Here is an 18,504-nt window from a genome sequence, read left to right on the forward strand (position 1 = left end):
CGTGATGTCATCTAATGATATGAGACTTGAGAGAGAATAAATAAAGCATATCTCCTTAGAAGATATGTTCATCGATAAGAATAGTCAGGTCAGAAAAAGCCGATGATGGACGGCTATAAGGTATTATCTGGCGTCGGATGGCCGTTTGACCGTCTATCGCTCGCCCGATGTCCGACCAGTACAGAATATGACACTGACCTGACTATGACTATAACTGCATGTGTTAGGTAGAAGATACTTCGCGGACTTTTGGCATTCGTTTGTGCACTTGTTTACCTCGTCTGTAGGTAATCTGGATGTGGAAAATTGTGTTTTGTCGTGTTCCTGATTTTGGTGATGATTATCGATTAATTACATTCAGCAGCAGCACTATCCTGGACCCTGGTATAATATGTCCAGCAGGGTCCAGAATCAGTACGACAAACGTAGGCGTCTTTGGTCTTTCAGCTTTACTGTTATATGCGTTCGTGTACTCCACCTGTGTTAGGTACCTGGGAGTCACCCGGGTCTCAGTTTAGACAATCAATAACATATCTGTATTTCTGCACCAAACAGCTCACATATGGGTGATACGATGATCCAAAACGGACCACAATATGAACATCGCTTGAAGAATCAGCAACTCTCGACAACATTTGGTGTACACGCCTGTTTTCTTTCACGCGACAATGTCCGTGCCTCGATGCCTCCTGGCCGACATTCGCAAGTCGCACAAACAATGTTCGTGATGCAATCAATGTCCATGATGAGATCGGTAATAGCATTGACCCTGTTTCGCCAGGCATGCGCTACGTTGCTTGTAGACACCGCACTGCACACAGCAACAGCAAATAACCACTTCGAATGATTACCTATATCGGGCCGACGCCCACGAACGATTCAAAGGCGTCCTTGAGCGCATCACGTTGGCACCAGCGCACTTCCCGCGCGTTTCGCCTCACGAGCTAAAAGTCCGTCTCTCGGTACACCCTCCCAGTCGTCCTTTCCACCACACTGCCATCACAGGCCTCGACATCCACGTCTGTCGTGATCTCGTCCAGTGATGACACCTGGCGGCCGTTCTGCCTCGCACCACCCGCCGACGGCCGCTCACTAGCGCCACGCAGCGGCGCCGGCGACACTTCAGGTTCGTGCACCACCACCTGGGGCGCTGCGCGCGGCGCCTCGTCAGTCCGCCGCCTCCGCAGCGAGGCCGTCCGGTTGATGATGGCCTGGTAGAGCACGGCCAGCCGCGGCTGGTTCTCGGCCCGCCGGAAGTGGCGTGTCAGCAGCACGGACATGCCGACCGTGTAGCAGACGAGCACGATGGACACGTAGATGACGGCGTAGACGCGAGACTCCTCGTGAACGGCCAGTAGGTAGGCCGTCTTGGCGGCCGAGGCATTGAGCGTGACATTCGGCGGTGGCGGCACCGAGGAGCTCAGGAGACCGCTCATGCTGCTCAGACTGCCGGCAGAGAATGGGTGACCGTCAGAGGTGCTGGGTGATGGATGATTGAGTGGGCTAGCCGTGTGGTAGCCGGCAGGACCGACCGAAGTCTGATGGTCATTGCCAACGGTCATTAGTCATTGTCGGGTCAGTTTCAATTTACGAGCGTGGCTTCTATTATTAACGATGTTTTGTGCTATCACTCCGTTATTAAAGTTTTGTTATTTTCTATAAGGTAGACCTCAGTTCTACTTTGGCTTGTCTCTGAGTAGCGGTGCTGCGGTTTATCGAAATGGTAATGGAATAGGCAGGTAGCGTGACTCTAGAATCTCTTGCATGCCTTTAAAGACACGCCGTTCAGTATCCGGGTTGGTGAGCTCCTACTCCTAGCTTTCCTGGCCAGAGGTCCTGCATGGGCCTCTCCTGAGGGCGTCGCCCTCAGACGGCAGACAACACGCTCTCATTTGTCGACAGACGTCGCCGTCTAAATTGGCTCCCGTCGGACACGATGTTTCATCACTGACACCAGCTGATGTGCCATCGTCAGGCCTAGATTGAGCCGGCCGCATTACTCTCCTAGCTAAGAGAATGCATAACCCACGTTTTGCCAGTCCCAGTGGAGCATTTTGTACAAGCATCCCTACTCTAGTTGCACTCATTGGTGCCATTTCGCCACGAAGTCTCGGCTCATTTTGTGTAACACCTCGAGAGAGGAGATTGACCCAGACAGGCAGGACGTCCAGCTGACGCGTTTCGCAATTCATAACACACTGCCCTCGTGCTCAGATATTTCATCTGCACTCGTCCCCAGTGACCCCATACACACACACGTCTCATCTGCATTCGCAGTGTCCTGGCGAGCGTCCTTGACCCCGCGTCTATCATCTCGACCCAATCTGAAAATGAGCGACGCTCGATCGGGCGAGCCGGCCGGCGGCGGCTCCGAGCAAACAGAGTTTGTTTGCGGTCGTCCCGGGAACGGACCATATTGGTGGGACGGTCTCCGGGTGACGGGAACGGAGCTGCCTCCGGCGATTCGGCGGCGAAACGAGCGCCCCCGGGACCTGGCAACGAGGGCAATGTCCGGAGACGGCGACGGGCGCGAATGGAGACAGGATGCGTCGCGGTCAGCTGTTCTTGCAGCGGGAGAAGTTTGGTTACAATGAGTGCATGGGAGTGCTTTTTCTCTTTTTTTTCAGCTTAGTGATAACAAACTTTCACTAAGCTGGCTAGAGAAACCTCTGGAATTTAGCCGTCGTTAATGTAATAATTTAAATGTAGCACCAGTCCAGAGCTAAGCTAAATCTTCGATTCAGCACACGTCTAGCATAAGAGATGACGGTCGATCGCTTTAAATATGGCACTTATGGTTAAAAGTAATCCAGTAGTGGGGTAGGCACTCAAGGTAGAACTGAATGCTTACTTCGTCTATGCGATCAATCTATTGGTGTACATAGGCAAACACGCACTGATGACCCGCCCATTTGGGCCTATTTAGCCATTCTGAGGCATTCTCTTTGATGCTCGGCCTCGTGTATGCATCAGTATACCTCCTTAGATTGGATACACCATGCGCGCAATGACGCCCACGCAGATACCGGTAAGTACCTGCGCCCACGCGCTGAATGCAGCACATTTCGCCAAACAGAGAGGTGGGACGGCGGCCGTTCTATTGGCATCCCGATACGTTATCGGCTGCCGCGGCCCCATCCGACTGTCATTAGGCCTGGCCCTCCGGCCATCGGGCGACTATGGACGTCGACAGGGGTCCGGGGGAGGGGGAGCCACCCCCTTGGTCCAGTCCAGAGAGACCACAGTGGGGGCGGGAAGGGGGGGGGGAGTTGGAACCGGTAACGAGGCCGGTCGTAAACAAACGGACAATTACCCACTGATGGGCCGGGAATGGGCCACCGTGAGCGGACGCAGTGCCATCGGCGGGAAGGGGTACAGGAATAGATACTTAGATGCGAGTTCGGGATACGAGTTCGTGTCCCGGCTCCTGATTTGTGATACATTATCCCTGAATCCTAACTGTCGTACATACACCGCGTGCCAGTTTTAAATGTTTTACATATTTAGTGGGCCCGGCACAGACAAGTTAGAGATATTTGCAGTCACATAAAATCTTAAAAACTTTTGGAAACTTCTCGAGACTTCTGTTGCTCTTTGTTTCTGAGTTGGCCTATAAGCTGTATTCGAATGAATTGTCAGAATTCGGCATGGTAACATCGGTGAAGATAATCGGAATTCGGAACATAAGATGCCGGTGTTACGTAACTTCTCGCAAAAAAGTTTAAAAACTCACCACCAGCAGCGCTTTGAAATGCTCGCAACTGAGGAGTAGGGTTAAATTGGCAAAGACAAATCTCAGTTCGGTGCTATGCCAGCTTAGGAAGCACCATGCATTTAGCTCTTTTAGCATGGTTCGCCAATGCTTAATTAAGTTACCATACCAACTCAAACATGACGCAAATTTTTTGAAATGCCGGAAATGGCCGGAAGAAAAAGATACCATGTTGAATGACTTTAAACGAGGTGAACATTAGTTCGACTACCTATATAAAAAATTGGGTGATTTTGCCTACATCACTCGTAGTTGAGCTCCGCAACGCTTGGATGCCATGCGGAAGGTCTACCGTTGCATTTGTGCTGGTCGGTTCACACATGCACGGGATCTGAAACTGAATTGGAAAGATTCCTCCGCATTCCCACGCCTTCACCACACTCCAAACGTCCCCCCTAAATTCCTTCCCTCTTCTCGTCGGAGGTCGAGGGAAGTGAGGTGTTTGTGGTAGCGGGGCCGGGGCTGGCTGAGTGAGGGGGAGGGGGGACGCCAGACCCCTGCACGGCACATTAGCTCAGCATGGCTGGCCGCAGACGGCGCCTTGGGACAAATTACGCCTGAAGCACGGGACAGCTCCGCACGAGCGGAGGTCAGGGAGAAGTCGCGGTAGCTGCGCAGTATCGCCGGCCAGCCGCGGGAATATTGTATGACAAAATCGCTACTTATGAGCGTTTTCTGTGGATTGACTATTTGCCAAGCGATTTAGGATGCTGAAAATCCAGCCGCTTGTGTGTTAAATTGCTTTCATACGAAACCATTTTTACCAGAGTGAATAAAAAGTCAATGAATGCAATAGCAGGGAGAAAATGGCTGTTTGAGATCAGACCACTTGTTCCTTTTCAAACCCGAATATTTGTATATTGGATATGATGACTGGCGAATAAACCACATTGCCCCTATCAATAACCATCCAGTCGTGGCCTGTAGATTGAAAGTAAGATACTCTTCCGTAAGACTTAAACTGTGCAGTATGCACTGCGACAGTGACTGAATGTGCACCGTGACGTGAACAGCTTTCATGGCCCGGTTCCGGTTGCCACTAACGACAGTACGACACGAAAAGACCTTTAATTCGTAATTCGTATAATAATTAACCTTTGCTGTAAAAGCCGATTGGCTAAAGCAACGCGCAAGGCAGCAATTTTCGAAGAAAAAGTGGAAATTTAAAATATCCTGGGTATGCGGCCACAACGTCCGTCGTGCCACCTTGCCAAGAAATCGGAAATGCCAATTTATGCAAATTGTTTTTTTTTTTCGTTTTCCGAGATTACCTCCAGTTAGCGTCTTCAAACTGTCATTACCTACCATTGCTTTCCCATTATGCGTAACATTTTGGGAAAATGAAGAGTTCACAGAACAGAAATAATTTGTTAACGAGAAAAATGTCTACCAAACAAGTAAGACAAAAAAGTAACAGACGTGATGATCTCTGCTTGCATTATTACGGCTTTGAAACTTGGCTCATCCGAATACATACAGGGTGATTCATAGCCATGTGACCTATTTAGTTGATCTCTCTTGAGAAGAGGATTGCATATTTCCGCGTGAAATTTCACGTGCTAGTAGAAAATTTTATGAAGTTTTGTTCTATCTTGGTCTGGTTTGTGTGTATCGCTCAAGATGTACACAACACAGCAAAAAGTAAAAATGTGTAATTTGTATAGGTTAACGCAGTCCGTCAAGCAAACACAAAGATGTTTCTGCACGTCTGAAGGCTTTCACCCAAGGGAAACTCCAAAGAAGATAACAATTCGTAGAATCGTTAATCAATTCAAAGCAGAGGGCACGGTTCAGTGATAAACACGGCACAAAAAAAAATGGTAAGCGAACCCCGGAAAGTTGATTTCAAAGAGCGCTGAGGTCAGGTGGGCGCCACACTCGCCGGAGCTCAACGTCGTGGAATTCTTCCTCTGGGGCTGTGCAAAGTCCGAGGTCTATGATGAGAGTCCCCAGGATATTCTGGGGCTGAAGGATGCCATTGGAAGCTGCTTTGGTTCTATTTCCTTAGAAATGTTGTGCGTCCGCGCCAGCGCCAACTGTAGGCTCTGGCGCTGGAGTGCATCCGTCACCGAGGTGGCCATTTTGATCATCTTGTCTAAAAGAAGTGTGAGAGTCGAAGGAAAAGTATTTGTGACTGATGCTATACATGGATCAAAACTTCAGATTTGGCTGTTTAATATGGTACTTGGCAATGGCATGTAACACGAATGCATTTCCTGTAGTTTTCATTTATTTTCGGTCACACGGCTATGAATCACCCTGTATATGAAGGACCAAAACAACGCTGCCTTTGGAATAGGAGAACCGATGCTGCCAGACTAGACTATCTTAGCACGGCTGAAAGCAGGCTTATTTCCGAAATGTTTAGCTTTAATCTTCTTGGGCAGTGGGGTTTTCTTTGAAAATCATAAGGTTTTACACTGTGAAAAGCTGTGAAAACTTTGAAGGCATTCACGTAATGTTTCAGCAAGCCTAAAAAGGGCAACATCGGGATATGCAGTGCAATAAAGTGCAATTAAGAACAACGTCTAAATGAAAGCCACTGAAAATATAGTCATAGCAAAAGCACTATGATTTTAACTGAAAGACGACCCAGTTTTCTTTGCTTCGAAACTTCGTTGCTGCCGTCTGCGTGTGGTCCCTGGGGTAGCATTTCCAGCTCACATTAGATCCAACGAGACTGCCTCCATCTCAAGTTACCTTCATAATACCACTCCGCACTGACGGAGTTTGAAAGAGAGTTCCCGACTTCTTGGTAGATATCTCTGATTGAAACATTCGAATTTGGGTTTGTATTGCGATAAGAGATGAGTTGTTTGTACCAAATGCAGTTTGTGTGCCATATCACGATAGCGGCTGGTATTTGACGTCCGTTTAGTTGAAAAATGAAGACATTGGATTAAATTACTTTCCTCGTGATCTGAATATTTGTGTGGTTCCTCAACGCTTTGGAAGTTTCTTGCAATAGGTATTAGAAAAACGGACAAGGAAACAGAAGTGAGAGTGAGTGAGCCTGAGAGAAAGAGAGAGAGAGAGGGAGAGGAAGAGAGAGAAAGAGAGAGAGGGAGAGAGAAAGAGAAAGAGAGAGAGAGAGAGAGAGAGAGAGAGAGAGAGAGAGAGAGAGAGAGAGAGAGATAGAGAGAGAGAGAGAGAGAGAGAGAGAGAGAGAGAGAGAGAGAGAGAGAGAGAGAGAGAGAGAGAGAGAGAGAGAGAGAGAGAGAGAGAGAGAGAGAGAGAGAGAGAGAGAGAGAGAGAGAGAGAGAGAGAGAGAGAGAGAGAGAGAGAGAGAGAGAGAGAGAGAGAGAGAGAGAGAGAGAGAGAGAGAGAGAGAGAGAGAGAGAGAGAGAGAGAGAGAGAGAGAGAGAGAGAGAGAGAGAAGCATGATTGAAATGAGGCTTGATTATTGCAGAATCCGTATCTTTTAAAATAAACTTGACCTTAGCTCAACAAAATGTAATGATGCAAGGAACTTGTCATGTCTGGATGTGATGCCCTCTGCGGATGAACACATATGTGTATCAGGGACTCGAATATTTCCAATTTTAGGAACAATGTATCAATCACGAGTACGTCAGTTGGTAATATTGCATGCACTACAGGGCCTCGTTTCATAAAGCGAGTCCGTAAATTACGGCGGTTTTTAGTCTTGTATTGCAAGTGCATGTGAAGCGATGACGGTAGTTTGAATCGTTGATTTTATTTAGCTTGCAAGCAAGAACAGAAGGGAGAAGGGGAAATAAATTTATCGCTTCACATGCACTTGCAATACGAGACCAAAAACCGACGTAAGTTACGGACTCGCTTTATGAAACGAAGCCCAGGTGGGATGTCTCGAAGATATATTGAATAATTTTATCATCGTCACGTCACGTCATCGTCACCAATCACACGGTGACACCGCAGCTCCATCTCTCGCCCAGTCGGCGGCGGCAGGCCATGAGGGCCGTCACCATCCCCGAGCGTGCCACTCTGCCAGCCGAGGGCGACCGACACCTCTGCCAACTTCATCTCAGCACGGCGGCCGCGCCCGCCGGCCGACCGGTCACGGCTCGGGCCGTGTCGCCGAGCCGCGCCGCGCGGCCGCCGGTCGCGCTCTGTCTCGCCGGTGCCAACTTCATCTTCATCGGATGCCGCCCACTGACGTCAGACGTGTACTCAGCGGCGATGAGCGCAACCGGCCATCTCTCTGCACAATCGGCGGCCACTACATAAATCCTTTGGGCGTCGGCACCGCGCGCCCGACGGAGCCCGGAAGTCGACGCAGCGGATCGCTCGCCGGGCCAGTTTCTAGGCCAGCGCCGGCGACCGAGACGTGGCCCTGAGGCGAGCTGCAGGGGTGTTGGAAAAGGTCGGTTTTGGCGACGGCTCAGAAGCGGCCGCTGAGCCGTTGGGTGGGCGGTAAAGCTGACTGACAGCTCTGCTGGTGCCGTGAATTGCAGGCAGCGTGGGAGTCTGAAGTGGGGCCGGACGTGTGCGCATGACAGCCGATAGACCACGTGTCAGGCGAAGACAGAAGGTCGGAGGGTCGGAGTGGTCGGGTCACAAACGGCCCAGATCTCTTCCACTTCACGGCTGGCTTCTTCTGGCTGATGCATGGTTAGAGCAGCCAGGGCGGGCACTAAAACCGAGAGTGGGCATCTTTATGGCATCCCCTTTCCATCACATTACGGCCCAGCTCGCTGGTTTCACGAGGTATCGACTGACTCGCGGGAAAATGAATTCCACTTCGGCGAACAGGCCGCAAACCTCTGCGAAAAATCATACAGAGGATTTCCGTGTCATCGATCATATCAGGTGGATGGGATATCTTCGTCACCAATCTTATTTTAATGCTGAAAACCACAGCTGTTTGTTTGATGAATATAGATAAACAAGAGTTTTATTTATTGCTAAATATTGCCGATTTGATGATCGCCGCTGCCCATAATTAACCTTCCGGCGGTGGCGTGATGTACGATGTTTACAAACTTCCTGACCTTTCATTGATGCATGAGATAATTCTCCATCAACCATTCGGTGGGGTTAATGCGGAGCTTTCAGCTTAATTTAAATGACTAGATAAATAAAACAACAAACTTTCCATGAGTTTGATTTAAGGCGTTGCTATCAAGTTCCATAATTCACGAAAATATTTCGATCGGTAAAATACAACGCCAAGCTTACTGTATACGCCATCCTTTCCAAACCTAATTTTTCATCGGCGTATACGGCATTTGCATATTTATTTTGACTATCCAACTATCCCACATGCAGATTCACAGACTGCTAATAGATAGCGATAAATTCAACAACCTCGGATGGTTTATTATTTCAAATATCAACGGTGGTGAGCGGACGTTTGCTCGGGCAAACAAACCATTTATAAATAGCTGTCTTCCTACCGACATCCTAGAGCTGAAGTGGACGGTTAGCAATGGGCCACCTGGCCAACCCAGCTGGCATGCATAAACTGCCGGGCCGGGGGCGGGGGCAGGGGCGGGGGCGGGGGCGGCCCCCTGCACGCCCGACCCGTGTCACGCCTGCCGCCCATTTGGCCACCGTCTCGTACCGGCATTTCGAGAGGACTCGGGGTGACGCGAACGGTGTCAACACGTGGAGCCGTGATATAGAGGTCACACGGAGTCGTGATAGAGGTCACACGGAGCCGTGATATAGAGGTCACACAGAGCCGTGTGTATAGAGGTCACGCGAAGCCAGGATAGAGGTCACATGGGACCGTAGTATAGAGGTCACCGAAACCGTGAATGTGAGTATTTTCTGTCAATGACCACAGCTCAGTGATGTCAAAGAGGTCAGACAGGGCCATGATGGAAGCCAGTCTCACTGACTTATAGAGACATGAGCCAGGACAGTCTGAACGGCTATGGGCGATGTCCTCCTCTTCGATCATGACTCAGGCCTCAGAGACGTGAAAAAGGTCAACCTTGTTGCCTGTTTCCTGTGCCTCAGAGCACTGCAATGTCAGGCTCTTCAGCTCTGACACAGACAGTGACAGCGTTCGCCCCCGCCGCTCACTCATTGCCAGGTGTGTGGTCCTGTTTTCATTTCTTGTCTGGGAATGTTTTGTCTTTCTCCACTAACAGCGTACTACAGTAACAAGGAAAACAGAGTGTGAGTGAAAACGTATGTATAGGCATAAGCCAAATCAATCCAGAAGTTCAAACAGCACTGCTTGACGCTAGAATATCAAACATTGCTGACGCAAGGCAGCATGTCCAGTGATTTTTATAGTGTCCTTGATTCTGAGAATGTTTGTAGCGAAAACACAACCATAGCAACATACTTACGAAAAAATGTAGCCAGGTACTGGTGCACTTACATACGTACTGAATGCAAGACTGCACAGCGGGCAGATTGAATAGATCGGAGCTTGATTTGAAAATTAAATGTGGTGTTATGGAAGACATGAATGTTCATCAAGATATTTTTGAATGATAAATGCAATGCATAAGGTGTGAAGAAATATTTGCGAAGGTTACAAATATTCTATCCTATTTGGATCAATGAATAAAGTACACTGCGGTGGCTCCACAGTTCAGTTGGATCCATTAATAGGTAATTCGAAGCGAAAGATCCCAGTACAGATGCGACGGCTCCACACACTGGCGGGTCCCGCGGGGCTGGGGGTGGGGGTGGGGGCATTTGGGGCAAGTCCCTCCCGCAGCGCCCAAAATCGACGAAAATTTACTGTTTTTTTTTTTAATCAAACGAAAACTTAAAAACTTTTATGAAAAAGTTTGGCTTAAACTGCACAGTAGTGCGGAAGGAAATAAAATCCGATGATTTTTCTTTTCAATTTTGATTTTTTTTTAGAGGTATGCCCCTGTAGCGTCCAAGGCCGCCTTTCTGGATTCCTCAAAGGTTCCTCACTCCACAGTCCATACACCATCGAGTTCATACGTCACGTCACTCCCACATGAATCCAGTCTGGCTCGCGGACCGCTGCCGTGTCCCCACCTTTCAACCATCGAATCCACACCGTATCCACGCGCCTGAGCCATGCCAAGGCGTCGTGCTGAGGCGTCATTCAGTCGTCATGGCGAATTCAGTCATTCACCGCGCCTACAGCACGTCGAAACTATGCCAGCATCGAGCCGCTACCCAGCCGAGCTATTGAACTTCTTTTTGAGTCGCCCTCCAGCTAACGACCGGCCTGGGTCACGGGCCATTTGAGTGGGATCAATTTATGGCCGCTCCTATCTTAAAGAGGGTATTAAACCATATGAAATATGATCTCATAATGTTCGTGCTAGCGCAGGGTTATGCTCAATATGTCATGTTCATTTATATTCCATTATTTGCAATATCAATTGAATCGCGGTACTAATGTTCGTCATGGACTCTAAAAGTGGCTTAGATAAGGAAGCCGCATTTCTACTCTGATCTGCTTAATGGCAATGGTTTTGATGGCTACACAAAATAAGAATATAATATGATATTTTAAGAGTGCATGGGATACCTAATGTGCGCCGCCTGTAGGCAAACGAAGCCCCCCCCCCCCCACACCAAAAAATACAGAGTACTTTGATGTCTTCAACGCAATTGAAAGCTACGCTGAGCATGCAAAATAACATGGATGAATGGTAAACTGAAATAATTTTGATATTAATGAGGATTTGCTCCACAAGGAATCAAGGCTGTTCGGAACTTAAATATATATTCCATCACTTCGTCAGCTTATATTCATCGGGGTGATGGGGGTCGAGCGAAGTGATTGCTAAATTTTGCAACAGTTTCCCTTGAAGCAGCCCTCGGAGTGCAAAATGTTTCCCAAATCTACATTATGCCATAGTGCCATGCAATTAAATACCTAACTGCTAATGGGACCGCAATTTTCTTCTGTTTTATTTTCCATATAGATTTATTGCTCGATATCTGCTTCTTGTTCGTTTCTAAGCCTTTCCTGCTTTTGTTACGATTTGTTCATGCCCATTTATTATCTGTCCCTGCTTTGGTAGTGACTTCACCCTTGGCTATTTTCTTTCGAAATTTCTACCTCCATACGTGTTCCGTTTTCAGCTGTCCCTTTATTTCAGCTACGCTTCCAGCTCTCCTCGTCTCCTGCTCCATCCATCACCTCTTTGCACCTTGAACAGGACACGGTGGGATGAAGCAGGAATCGTGCTCCACGATCTCCCCTAATTTTGCTCTATCTGCATCTCTCCCCATCTTCCAGTTACGCCCACAGTGTGTCTCTGTTCTTGTTACACACAGATCTCCCTTCTCAGCCACATCTCCCTCTGTTTCGGTTACTCCCTCTGTGTCCATGATGCTCCCCCCATCTCTGCCCGTGTCCCTGTTCCGCTACATTGGGCTCACAGTCCCCATAGACTCCCCTCGCCGCGTGGCGCCGACTCGGCTGCGAATGACACCCGTGTCCAGTGATGACCTCCGGGGCGACTGTGACCCGGCGAAGAGCGTCTGGTCATCAGTACCGACCACCATCGACCGCCGCCCATGAGAGCGTCGGCTGCGGAGCGACGAACGTAGACACGGAGGTCCGCGTTCGGCCAGCGATATCTGCGGAGACCGCCGATATCTGCAATTCTATAGGTACTGGAGATAATTATTCCATTCCGTGAACCTCTACAGATAGTTTGTAGATTATTTTCTGTAGATTCTACAGAGATTTCTCATAACCATCGAAAGCTACAGAGGTTGAGCAAATCCCGCAAAGCAACACTGAACACACGAAAGGTATAACAAATCAATGAGAGCCGTCAAAATGCACGTGACTATCCAAACCGATGAATGATCACGTATAGAGCCGCTTGAGATATCCGAGATCCATATAAGACAATCCAATCTCACCAAAGGCTAGGTGCCCTTGGAAGTGCATAATGTAAGTATTTACTTTCTGCCGGCAGAAATATGGGCAGTGGAGGCTCCATGAAGCAGTGAGCAAGACAAGGCTGAAATAATAGCCACTTTTCTTCCCTTTAAACGAATGTTTTCATGACACGAAATTGGCGGATCCAGAAAGGTGGCATAAGGCTGGAATAATAGCCTGCTTGCTCTCATTCAAGTTACGTTTTCATGAATCATGTTCGCGGATTCAGAAAGCTGGTATGGAACATTGGGAAGGCTATGCGATTCAAAAAGTTTGTCTAGGAACGTCACAAATTCCTTGGATTCGCTAACGTGTTGTTGTACAATTAAAAACGAACTTTTGGAATGAAATTTGTGACATTCTCATTTTGTGCGCGAAATATGGCATGTTTTTGGCCTTGGAGCATGTGGGGGGGGGGGGGTGGGGGGAGGAAATCTCCAAACTACACCTTGGAAGGGGCACTGAGGTATGTGGAAATACAGCTAGCCTAGCATCGGCCAAAAGCATGTTAGCGATAATGGATGAGCATGCATGGCCTCAGTGTATAGACAAGGACACAGCGGGTCAGGAAATAGTGGTTTGGAAAAATAGACGTAAGCGTTGTGTGTATGCAGTGAGGCAGAATGACATGGTGCATGGTACGGTGCCGCATGAGCGAGAGTGGCAGTGAAATCGAAACGAGGGATAGCAAAAGATAGAAAAAATCCGAAATGATAGAAAAAGGTAGTTGAAAATGATAGATAAAAAAGATAGACGGGCATTCTACGGACACCATGGACTGGTCGTTTTTCTATCCTGCTTACGGTATATAAAAAGTAATATTAATAGGTAATAGATCATCCTCCATTATTCAATATACCAATTATGTGTGATGCTCCGGGTGGCCGGCCTGCTTCCCTACCACAAATCTGCTAAAACTAAAAGAAAAAAACGACGAAGAAAGACAATTTAATTGTGGGCGGTATAAACTAATCAGGAAGATATAGTGACGCACGTCAAATTCTATAAGTTTTTGAGTACCTAATTGCAGATCATTACCAGGTATCTCAACGGACTCCAACCTTTCAGCATTTATCGGACCAGCGGTGTACCTACAGCCTTGTCGTCGGCAGCTGTTTCACCAAACCATTGTGTCAGCACCAAACAATTGACAAGTGGCGCCAATTGATGACCAAAACAAGAAATCTTCACGGACACAGACTCCAGTAAACGTCGTGATATATCGATAACTGTCGCCACGAAAACTTCGGTCAGACAGCATTTCAGTTATCTACTGGCAAAGTTGAGCTGCCAAAACAGCTTTGTTGATGCCTCGGTCTCACGCTAGCAGTGCATGGTCTTTGAACATGTCGGTCGGCCGAAGCTAAAGGTCTAAATACTTGCAAAGCTGCCTGGCGTATGTTGATCTCTTTACGTTGCTTGCGAGATAGACTAGTAGATAGACTAGTACTCGCAAGAGGGTATACTAGTAGGGAGTCTATCTATCATGGCTGAAGCTATGCCGTTGATGTTAGATCGTACCTACAAATAAGTTTTGCACAAAGGACCGCCAAAACATTTTATTAAGCTTAACCCGCGCACCGACGGGGGTCTGCGCCAACTTAGTACCGACGGGGGGGGGGGGGCGGATGACCGCCCCCCCCCTGAGATCTCGAGAACGAAGCAAGATAGCGACAAGCGGTAAACGGCATCGGATACGCACGGACAAGGTCTACAATTTTTACTAAGGTCATTTTCAGGTCAGGTCAAAGATGACGCCACAGGGGTCGAAAAAGTCAAAATGGCGGCGCTAGATATGGAGAGGGTTTTTCTCGAATAACTTTCGAAGTCGTCAAGATAGGAACAAACTAAGGGCATCATCGTGATCCTCTCGTCAATCCGCATCGAATGATATATATGTTGACCTCGAAAGGTCAAGGTCAAAGGTTGACCTCAGGTCACGTGACCTCGAGGTCATCATGTATATCATTCGATGCGTCTTGACGAGCTGAACACAATGAGACCATCCGCGCGGCTGTATCTTGTTCCTGTAAGGAGTTATTGGCAAAAAACCTTTGGTGACCTTTGATGACGTCACATGACCTTACAGCTGCCCAACAGCAAAACAGACCTCAAGGTAGTGAAGGTTGATCGTATGTGAAGTCATGTATGGTATATGGGGCCATTCTGACCCGTTTTAGTGGTAAAAACAGGGAGTTGATTTTTCCCCCATTGACTTATAATGGGGAGGTCACGAAATTGACCTGACCTTAGGTCACCGACATCGAAATTCCGAGATATACAAATTGTAGCTACTAATGACCTAATAACATCCTGCGACTTTCAAAGGCCTCCGACATCTACTGTAGCTCTGGCACGGTGACAAAGTTGCAAAAAAGTGACTTGAGGTTGGGTCATTCAAAGTGACCTGGTGACCTGACCTTAAAAGTTAGGAGGTTCAAACTTGCACACCATGTGTAAAATTGATTAGAGAATAGTCATACCAAATTTCGCGGCGCTACGCGCCGCGGTTTTCCCGCTATCCGTGAAAAACCTCAGGGGGGGGGCGGATATCCGCCCCCCCGTCGGTGCGCGGGTTAAAACAATTGATAATATATTTCGCTTCCAGCGTCCGTGAAATTAAAACAATGCATACAGAATTTAGACGACTTTCTATACGTCACTTTTATTTCTCTTTTGATAAAGAGTAGTACCACAGACATAACATCAATCGTGTGTTATTGGGGCCATTTTCCATTGAATGGCTTTATTCTACATCTGCATACGGTAATCGAGGCATTCAGGAATAATGTTCAACAAAGGCCGCATTCAGAGCCGGACGTATGCGCGTCCAACGATGCATTCAGTAGACCATGGCTCATAATTATCGCAACAACTCGCCTCGTTAGCATTTCATTAAGCAAGCTCTGTAGAGTTTCGACACAAACACTTCACTGAAATCACAAACAGTCCTACCAAACTGAGAGGCGTTTGGCAGAATAACAGCGAACGAATAGGAAAACCACTACCAACCAACTAACTATAACGCCGCTGATGTGCCATCTGAGCACCTAATCGCAGTGATGACACCAAACGACCTCAGTCGCGCAGCCATCTCGCAGATCGCCCAATTAAGGTAAGTTATGTCGTCAAGTATGAGCGCTATGGGCGGCGGTTTATACACCGTGGCCCATAACTTGCCGAGGGGCCGCGGAGCCGACCGACAAATGGCCCTAGACTGCCCGTGGCGCGCAGTTCGGAACAGGGCGCGCCCTCAGCGCTCTCGCACGGAAGCCCGACATGACGAGGGAAACGAAAACGTGCATTGATGTGGTGTGAAGGGTTTCAGTTTGAGCGTGCCGGGAAAATAGGCAGCGCGGTGATTTGCCGGCCTGGCTTTCCTAAGTCTGTAGAACGTTCTCGCTTCCTGGGATATTTTGATGCGAGTTTTTAGCATATATTTTTAACCTATTTGTGTGGATGCGTCTGAACGAATACTAAATATAGCAGCCGACCCAGCCGACCCCCATATTCTATCCGGAAGTCGAAACTATAATGCATAATTCAGCTATACTTTTTATTTAATTCAAATAACTCGTCATGATACAGAAGCTGTGGCCTCAAACTAAGCCCACATCGATCTTCGCGAGATGTTTCACAAACGTCCAGGTAATAAAGATAATAATTCCACATCTTTGGGTCGCCGATGGCATTCACCAGTTTTGCAATCAGTATTGTTTCATAGGTTTTTGCAGGCTTCCACAAAAGCAGATTGACAAATATAAATGTTTGTGACACGTGTCATCTGCTCAAATATGTAGATATGTGCTTCATAGCACTGCCACTCATTTAATTGAGTCAGTCAAGGATATTGAAAGCAACAATAACACTTCCAGCATCTCTTACTGACCGTTCCTGGTCCAGACCTCCATAAATTTCAATACTGTGTTTCCAATACATAAATTTCCTTAATGTGCTTGTTGTCCGATAAGGGTAGAATGGGAATCAAACAGCAACGCAAAATAAGGGTTCAATTGGGTCCATAATATGATATCTGATGAGAGTTCATTTGGATTCTCTCGCGTCTTCTGACGAAGGTTCGAGTCCTACCTATCGTCTTCCTTCACATGTCCAATGGGTTGCCCTGGTCCAAAACCACCGTCGTCTGCCAAAGGTCCAGAGTGGTCCACCTACCGTCTTCCGACGCCAGTCCAGCGGCGCCCACTGGCCGTCTGCCGAGGAGACGCGCCGCTCCGGCCGCCCGCCGCCACCCGCACCGCCACCGCCGCGTCCACCACCGCCGTCGGAGCCGGCGGGCCGACGACTGAGACGCGCCGCGCGGCCATCGGCATCGACACGGTCCGCGCCGGCCCGCTTTGTTACCCCAACTGGCAGGAGAATAATGGCGCGCATGATGAATGGAGGCGACGATCGCTGGCCAGGCCGGTGATAATTCGTCAGGACAGGCACTCCCGTGTGATTGTGCGCCGGTCCTCACATAGATCCCACCCCCGCCCCCACCCCGTGCCAGAGAGCACGCAGGGGGGCGGCCGAGAGGAGGATGGAGACAGCTGAGGTGGTTTCGCCTTTCGGCACGGATGGTATAACCTACCTATCTTACAGCGGACGGCAGAAGGGCAGTAGCGATTCGGACAAATTCGGACTGTGATCGGCGGAAGTGGCCGACTCCCGTGGGGCGTCTGCTGAGGTTGGCAGGCACGCATATCATCTGTCAAGAATCTGACGTGGATTTGATGCGTGAAGTTTGAAAGTCGTATCAGAAGCTAGTGTGCTGACGTTCAGACTGATACGATTGATTCTTTGAGGTGGAAGCCGTGGAGGCAGAGATCTTGTAGTTGTCACGATCGAAAACGCCATTTTGTAGTTCCTGTTTATTGTTGGCACCTCTCTATCGCTTTAGCTCTTGAGAGCTCCTTCAAACCACACAAATCTCTTATCTAAGTTGACCTTAGATGGCGAAGGGTGACCTCGATATAGACCCTCGCGATGAAGCTATATTTCTTATCTTATCGCAAGTTTCCTATCGCATCGCAAATTTACCGTGCATCCTCACATTAAATCACCTCCTTTGATCAAAGATCATTAGGTCGGTATTTCCAGCTATCGCCACCAATCACCTGTCCATCGCTTCATGAGTTTCAATCTGATCTGAACACCGGCAGCCGTAGTGATTCCCAGTAGAGGATGATCTGACTATCGCTGAGACAAAGCAGAACGGCACGTGAGATCCATTAGCATACACGGCAAGTCCATTAATGGAATTGCCGTATTATGGAGAACATAGATTGACGGATGGATTTCCAGGCTGCAAGGTGAGAGACCAGTGGCATTGCTTTGAAAGTTGGTTTTGAAGTATTGATGAAGTATCACCTGAAATGCCTACCGGACCATCTAAGATCTTTTGCGGCCTGCTGCAGATATGAAGAGTTGCAATCTGCTTAATCTAGTCATGTGTTCAGAAGATCGGACATTGGAAGTGTGGAAAGAACGATGTTGCTCACGCCTCTGCGACTGGGTATGAAGGCTTTTGGTACGGAACAGTCGCCTAGTGGATGTGAAGCGAACTATTCCAATATTACTTTACGACAGTGGTTTCCGCATGCGATAAGATGAGCGATAAACGATAAACGATAAATATTGCTGTTAGGTAAATCGGTTATCGTTATTGTTTATCGCGAAATTTTCAAAATTATCGCTCATCCACTTGTCGCAAGTTACAAAAATTATGAACGATAACGATAAAATGTAAACCGGGATGATGGAAAAATGGGAGACGATCGACAGTGTATGTTGCGCGACAGTATGTGGTGCGCAACCTGTTGCCATCTGCTAAGTGTATAGATCTGCAAATAAACTTAAAGTACGCTTATTTAAGCTGTATTTCTTATCGCTTTTGTTATCG

The 18,504-nt window shown here is 48.1% G+C and overlaps 1 protein-coding gene across 1 annotated transcript; it reads right to left on the reverse strand.

Annotated features, from left to right (window-relative positions):
- Positions 1 to 513: 513 nt before the first annotated feature.
- LOC122387771 lies at positions 514 to 16,927 on the reverse strand. Its single transcript, XM_043378220.1, has 2 exons — positions 16,776 to 16,927; positions 514 to 1,446 (listed from the first exon to the last, which is right to left on the reverse strand). Exons 1-2 carry the CDS (start codon positions 16,925 to 16,927, stop codon positions 945 to 947), a joined length of 654 nt encoding a protein of 217 aa, XP_043234155.1. The 3' UTR covers positions 514 to 944.
- Between the last annotated feature and the right edge of the window lie 1,577 nt (positions 16,928 to 18,504).

Source organism: Amphibalanus amphitrite, unplaced genomic scaffold (assembly GCF_019059575.1).
Source record: "Amphibalanus amphitrite isolate SeventyFive unplaced genomic scaffold, NRLGWU_Aamphi_draft 000298F_arrow, whole genome shotgun sequence".
In the NCBI taxonomy this organism is placed as follows: Eukaryota; Metazoa; Arthropoda; class Thecostraca; order Balanomorpha; family Balanidae; genus Amphibalanus; species Amphibalanus amphitrite.

Excerpts from the sequence above, each read along its gene's own strand:
- LOC122387771 (XM_043378220.1), bottom strand. The coding sequence starts at position 16,927 with ATGGCCGCGCGGCGCGTCTCAGTCGTCGGCCCGCCGGCTCCGACGGCG. Across the intron at positions 1,447-16,775 it reads TGGACTGGCGTCGGAAGACG|TCTGAGCAGCATGAGCGGTC; the intron begins GTAGGTGGACCA and ends CTCTGCCGGCAG.